This window comes from Nestor notabilis, unplaced genomic scaffold, assembly GCF_000696875.1.
Source record: "Nestor notabilis isolate BGI_N333 unplaced genomic scaffold, ASM69687v1 scaffold20420, whole genome shotgun sequence".
NCBI classification, from domain to species: domain Eukaryota; kingdom Metazoa; phylum Chordata; class Aves; order Psittaciformes; family Psittacidae; genus Nestor; species Nestor notabilis.
This window is the reverse complement of record NW_009911837.1, coordinates 24865-32238: the sequence shown is the minus strand read 5'-3', so window position 1 is coordinate 32238 and position 7374 is coordinate 24865. Positions and strand designations below refer to the sequence as shown.

At 47.7% G+C, this 7374-nt stretch overlaps 1 protein-coding gene across 1 annotated transcript in view; it reads left to right on the top strand.

The window, feature by feature from the left end:
* The first annotated feature begins 3558 nt into the window (after positions 1-3558).
* LOC104407383 (T-lymphocyte activation antigen CD80-like) overlaps positions 3559-7374 on the top strand; it is a 15649-nt gene continuing 11833 nt past the window's right edge. Inside the window, exon 1 of the mRNA XM_010016657.1 lies at positions 3559-3598. Coding sequence (XP_010014959.1) covers positions 3559-3598 — 40 coding nt within the window. The remainder of the gene's footprint in view (positions 3599-7374) is intronic.

Here is a 7374-nt window from a genome sequence, read left to right as displayed (position 1 = left end):
GAGGGGCAAGGTGGTCACCCATCATCCCAGCTGCGGTGAGAAAAGTGTTTTCGGGGTGGCTGTGGTGCAGCCCCTCGGGCTTTGGCGGTGGGGTGGTTTCTGCAGTGTTTTGGATGGATAAAAGTGAGCATGTGGTGGGGAAGACAGGGCAGGGTGTCAACTGGAGGGCTCTCTGCTGCCTGGATAGCGCAGGACACCGCGAGAGCTTTCCCCAACAAGTCCCTGTCAGAGGACTTCAAGGGCTGTCACCCATCCTTCTCTGAGGAGCTGCTGCAAAGTTCATTGAAGTCCACGGGTCCCTCCTGACCTCAAGAGGCTTGGGAAGAGTCCTCTTAGCCGTGTGAGGTGTTAACCTTGAAACCACACAGAACTCACTTCTGAGGTGGGGTTTGTTATGGATGCAAAACAGGTTGTGCTTATTGGCAATTTCAGTGTTTCGTTGCAGCTAATGATACTCTAGAGCAAACCTGGGCTGCACTGAGGCTTTGATTAAAAAACAAGTGATGCAAAATTAGGAGTCTTTTCATGCTGGTGTTTTGAAACTAGGAGATATTTGATGCTGAGTTTCATTTTGAGTTTCAGTCTCAGAATCTTAAAGCGTAACTCAGAGATTTGAACAAGGATTGAATCACAGAGCTCACTTGTAGAGAAAGCAACCACCCCAAACGCTGCTCATGAGATCTCTGCTCTCCTGTCTTCCCCCTTCTCCTACCTCTGTGTTTGGGAAGCACATATCAAGCACGGATGTATTTTGCCTGTACTATAATGGGCAAACAATTTATCACGTGCAGAACTGTTTCTTTCTCTGTATTTTATGAGCTTGTGGTATGTTATTAATGTAATTATAGGCATGTGGTAATTCACCGGTCATCTAGTTTCTCTAAAAATAATGCTGATTCCAAGGCCAAAACCCAGCAATACATGGATATACAGTCTGATGCATGTTAATGTCCAATATAGAAATAGGAATTTGATAATAGAAAAGTAGGTGTTCCTATAGTTATGCTTTTTTTGATATGCCTTACTAAGGGAATGATGGTTTATCCTGCCTTCTCCCTCTGTGTCTTAAACCCCTGCTTGTAACTTTGAAATCCCTGGCTCGGTTTCAACCACATTTGCAGGAAGGCAGAGCTGGCAGAGATGTGGTGTCCTTGCCCGCTGGATGGGAGCTACTGGTTAGCCACAAGCAGCACCCCAACAGCCAGAGGTCGTGCTGCCCCTCCTCATGGCGAGCCGATAGAAAGGGCAGAAAGCAGCTGAGAGGGGCTGTAAGGGTCACAGTGGCATCAAGGGCTTGGGAATGTGCGGGGAGGCATGGGGACAGGCTCCTGGGCTGGGAAAAATAAGGCACAAATCCACAGGCCAGCAGGATTCGGTCGTCCTCTTGCTGAGAAGACCGAGTTCTCCTAGTCTGATCTATTACAAAATTCTGGGGTTTAATTCTGCAAGAGGCGGGGGGAAGCTATTTTAAAAGCATTATATCAGCTTTTGGGGCATAATTGTTACATGCTTCCCACGCAATACGCCAATGGAAGTCCTGGTGCCTCAGGTTGCTTGGCAGACTGGTAAGAACAGCACAGCCAATGCACTTCCTTTCTCTCTCTCTATTCAGGCAGGGACACCCTGCCACCTTCCTCTCCAAAAAGAGGTATTCCTACATTAGTGACCCGTGAAAATATATGGTACACTACCCTCAAACGAGTGGTTTTAAAAGCTTTACTTGGACTTGTAGCTGATGCCCACAGGGACCACCAGGTTTGACTTCAGACCTTGCTCTGGTGAAAAGGTAGAGCCCTGGGAGTCTGTCATCTCCCTGCCGTTGCCCTTCTCACACACTGTTAAGTGGGTCACCAAAGCCAGCATTTATAGAACTGATGCATGTGGGACTGCTCATGTCCACATCAAGGCACCCAGAGCCTGTGGCTACGTCTTGCATCCTTCATTTTAGACCAGGCATCCTGTTGCTTGTGCAGCTCCAAAAGGTCAGTTAGCATGCTAGGATGCAAGGGTGCTCTCTGTATACCCTGTGTGAGTAAAATGGTAATATAGGGAATGCCAGGCTGAACTTTCACATCACAGCAGAAGGCATTAATGGGGGGCTTTATTGAAAGGGATTATTTGAAGATTCTATTTCACAGGAAACAGTGTATGCCCAAGCTATGTAGGTACATGTGTTTCCCTTGAACTGAATTTTGCTGCTCTGGGGTTCGCCAGAGGTGACCCACTGAAGTGCCAGTGTAATTTAGAGCTGAGGTGTTGTCTGCTGGTGGAGACACTGATGTGCATGAATGCCCTACTACCTCAGCACAGTGGAAAAGTGGTAGAGCAGCCTTGATGACAGCACAAACTTATTCATTTATGGTCTCAACACATTGACGGTATCCCCATGGGATTTTTTTTTCCTCCTGCCATTGCACCTTCACACCTTCCTAAACACTGCAGGGTCTTCTCAGTCCCAGTTTGTTATACCAGGAAAGTGTTGCTAGAAGTCCCTCAGTTCGACCTTTCCCTGCCCTGTGTGCAAACATAGGCACAAAGTGAGCCCAGTTTTGTGTCCATGGAGCATTCCTCTTAAGCTTCCCTGGAGTCTTTTCTTTTGACTGGGGACCACCTAGTTCTTGGTTTCTTCCCAACGGTGAAAAGTTTTGTGAAGTTTTGAGGAAAATCCCTGCAGCTTTTCTGAGTTATTGGAGAGTTGGGGTGGGGAGGGAATATCCACTTCCCTCCTCATTGCAAGCAAGCACTGTCTCATGAGTAACTCGCTCTGGGAATCCCCTCCCGCATGTTACTGCCAATGAAGTGCCCGGAGTGGAGCTGGGTTTCGGACAGGGACAAAAAGGGTTGAGAATAAGAAAGATTCCATGTTTCATGGCCACTCCACAACACAACAAGTGTCTGGCAATGAGCTTTAGGTGCTTAGCATGTGATTTCCATGTCCACTCTGGTATGGGTTCATGGGGGAGATGACGGAAGCTTTTCTGTACGTACCGGATTTGCCTACTTGGTCACTGGATGCAAATTGAGTTTCCATCTTATTGCTCTTGCTGCCCTCAGCTCATTTTTTACATTTCTTTTTCGGATGAGTTTCTCTCTCCTCCTGTTCCAGACATGCAGAAAATAAATGTCTACGGTTCAAAAACAAGAGCAGCAGAACTAAGGATCTCCTTTGTCTGTCTGCCTGTCCAGAGCAAAACCTGCTGTAACAGCTTGTCTGGGGAAACAGAAACCCTTCTAAAGGCTCCTGCTTTTGCTTATAGACTCTGTTTGGGGTTTCTTAAATGAAAAACTCTTTAGGAAAAAAGAAAATTAAATGGAGACAAGCTACATTCTTGCACAGTCAAAATACAGTTACATGCCTGCATATCAAGTGTGTCAAGCTACCAGTCAAACATTCCTTTCACACACGTAGGTTTTTTTCCCAGTTAGATGAGAATGAACCCAGGTAGCAAGAGTGAGCTCACATCACTCTGAAGGCAACAGCTTTTTTGCATTTCTTGGATCACTGAGACATTTGTATCCTTTTTGCAACTTGGATGTCAGACATTCCTGCACTTAAACATGCAAAGTTTGGGGCTGAAGATTTTGTGCATTGCAGCAGGTTACCAAGAGAAGTTGCCACCCTGTACACCCTCATCTTTCCTGCTCATTGCTGCCTCGGTTCTGAGTTACAAGCATGGTTTAATGGGCGTAATTAATCTGACATAAATGAAGGCTGCCACTGGCGGGGTTATCCCCCTGCCTCGCCAGTGATAAGCTGGTTTTCTGCAGGGGTCAGCCCGCTCTCTTTAGTGCCAGTTTGCTTTTATACCCAATGCTGTGTACCATGGAGGGGGATGCAGACAGGCTGCACAGCTGAGGGGGGCAAACAGCTCATTGCCACCTAAAGGTGCAGTCCTGCTCCCCTCTCCTCTGCTTCTGGCTATGCGAGCTTCCTCTTCTTTGCACTGGTTCTAAGTATGTGTCTGATCCTTGGTTGATCCAACTGGCTTAGCAGAAAGTTTCTTTTTTTCCCCTTGTTTTACACCAACATATTGAACCAGCCTCTGAAGAGCCCTGCAATGAAAGCAATGGGAGGTCATGGGGTTGGAAGGGAGCTCCCCAGAGGGGAGCCAGATCCCCTCTGCTCCTGCGGAGAAGGTGCGAGATCAGTGCCAGTTTGTCTTCTGGCTGCACCCACAGGTTGTGCCAGGCCGGAGGAGAATATCCACATTCGGAGAAACTCTTCTTCCTTTTAAACATGTGTTTCCTAATATAAGTGCTGCGTGCATGTAGATGTGGTATTTTTCATGAGGTGGCAAGGCGAGTGTGCTGAATGCAGTGGAGTCTGTTTGCTTGGCAAAAGGGGGTCGGTTTTGTTTGTAAATAGATGAACTTTATGTTTAATTGTAGCTGTTGTGTCCCCTTGGAGGGGCATCACCATTGGGAGCCTCGGGAGGTCATTTGAGAGTATGTAAGTCCTTCCCAACACGGAAATGTCACAGGCTTTAATTCTGCTTTTTCACTGTTATGCTTTTAAAATATCATTGGTCCCAGGGGACTCCCTGGCTGAAAATAAAAGTGCTGACTGCTGGCTAATGGTGGCACCCCTAGCTACACTGCGCCCGAACGGCATTCACCTTCTTGTCAGCTCAGAATGCTACCGTGGCATAGAACGAGTTATTAGAAAGACCATGGAGCAAGTCTCTGTGTGCACCACTACTCATGCCATGGCAGGGACCCTCGGGGGTAGTTTTAAATGCATGGCAGACAAGTATTTCCTCCCTGGGCCAAGGGAAGTGCATCAGTCTGAAGAGACTGTCAGGCTCTGCTTCCTCCCAGCTGAGGAGCCCCTTCTCTGAGCCACCCTGCCAGTGCCCACAGCAGCCCCTACACAAGCCTCTCATTTCACTCCCTCTGTGACTTTTAGAGCTTTCAGTCATCTCTGGACTGCTTTGGCCTCATTTCCTCAGTCATCCTTCAGTTAATTACCGTTCGCCATGCTGCACTTTTATACAGGGCTGTTTAATCTCTGCTCCAGCCAGTCCTCCACCTACAGGGTCATTCTTAAGGTTGTCACCTGTGAAGTGTTCCTGAGTTAGTGCCTGAGCAGGGACCAGGGTTTTATAATGATACAAGGGCTGGCAGGCCTGTAGCATTGTTTGCTGAATGTGGCTGTGGCAAGTCCTTTAGAAGCAAAAGGGAAAAAAATACTAAAAAATATAACTTTTCTAATTTTGAGTGGGCTTTTGTGAGATATTCCTGGTTACTGGACACTTTCACCTTCTGTTAGTTTCAAGAGTGGGCTGGCTACTTGGGGAGCACACAAGGCAGTGAGATTATAGCAAGTGCTGAAGAAAACTATGGCCTTAAGCAGTGGGGAAGGACCTCGACTTCAAAAGCTGAGCTGTGAGGGCAGCAGTGTGCATGGCAGTGGTGCTGGAGGAATTAGGAAAATTATCTGAGAACATCTTCAGCTGGGAGATAAATATAGAGGCAGAACAAAGTGATCCAGCCAGAGAGAGACAAAGTCTGCAGGGGGAAAAATTAACCAGTTTATTTTTGTCCTTGTGTGCGACAGATCTGCCCCGAAGGCCTGTCTTACACAACTGCTACATCCAGTTTCTGCCCCCAAACTCGATATCGCAAGAGTGCTGAGCCAGTTGCGGGAATTTGATCTTGAAAGGAACTAATATATGCAAATCCTCTGAGGACATCCAGATTTAGTGTCTCCCCCCACCCTTTTTTATTCTAGTTGGGTCACCCATGCCACCCGCTGGGAAAGGAGAAATGTGGAAGTTCAGAAAGACTCTTCCCTCTGCTCCTTTCCCCAAGTCAAAGAAGCCTTTCTGTCCCCACTGTTGAGATAAGCAAGCCCTCCTTCCTCTCCTCCCAAAGCAACATGATGTGGAGGGCTCCACAGCAAAGGGGAAGCTCTTAAGACATGATATAGTCCCCATCCCACCCCCAAGAACTTTGGCATCTCATGTCCAGCTCCTTGCTTGGCTCTGATTTCCTGGCTAGTGCTACGATGAGAAATCTGGTGACTGATTTGCGGAGAGCTGCGGTCTTACTCACGTTGTAAGCAAAGCAGACTGGACATACCCAGGCAGTGGGCTTGTCCCAGCTCGGGCAGTGGTGACTCAGAAAGCAGTACATCTTTATGTCAGGAAGTATTGAAACACGGGCTGGAGCAAGAGGGAGCGATACCAGCTGGCTGGAGCTGCCCCAGCCCCTTTACCGAAGTGTTTCAGATTTCCCTTCATCTTCTCAGTTGCTAATTGCAGATCCTGGAGCTTTTTGTGATAATGGAGTTTTCCTTCCCTTTGAAGCCAGGCTTTTGATGGGGTTGTGACTCAGTAACAGCACTTCCTTTCCTTCTCTATCTGGCTTGATGATAAAAGCCTTGATGACTTTTGTGGCAAAAAGGCAATCGCAGTACATGAAATCAGCTCTCTGGTGAGCAGTGATTAAGACTGGAGAAAGCAGAGCTTTTGGTCTGAAACTGCAAAGGAGGCTGCAGTCAGATGGAGGGCTTCAGCTGGAGTACTCATGTCTAAGGAACTGGGCCCGTGTCAGACACTGGCATGTGTTGAGAGCACCCTGTGAACCACTCTGAAATGAGTGTTACCTGCAGTGCAACTCCACTTATCAAAGTAGGCTCAGGGAGACAAATAAGATTGATAATTTAATTTGGCATAATGGGGGCTCAAGCTGCTGGAAAAAAACGGGATTAGTGCACACCCCCAAAGATGGGCTGTCTTTCTGTCTGTAGACACAGGGAGGTGTCCTCTGGTTGTCGCATTGCTTCCTGACTTCAAGGATTTCTTCACTGCGGGCTTTGCATGTGAAACAAAAAAGCATTAAAATGAAATGAAGGTTCCTGAAGGAGTCAGGCACCAAAACACCATGTGGATGTTATAATCGTTGCTAAATCAAGCAGCGTAGAGCTGGGCAAAGCAAGGTTACAGTTTTGTTTAGGAGGGATGTGGCAATGTGGAGATGGGAAGTGCATAAAGCCACGTCAGGGGAGCCACGCGCTTGCTGAGTTGCTCCAAGCAGGGCACCCTGAGGTTACAGCACAGAAGCAAACAGAGATGAACTTTTAGATAAACCTCTTCAAACCGCTTCCCTACTTCAGGCCTGCCATGACATCACTGTGAAGTAGGATTAATCCTGTCACTCAGTTGCTGCAGGCACGCTTGACTAGTGGGAACGGGAAAGGAGAACCGCTGCCAAATGAAGTGCATCACTGTTTTTCTTCTCTTCTGCTCCTCTCTCTCACTGCATTTGGGATGAGTAAGGGGACGTGACCTCCCAAGAGGTGACTGTGGCATGAGTGAAGCGATCTGGGTTTGCAGCTGCATCAGCAGGCCTGTGGCTTGTGATGGGAATGCC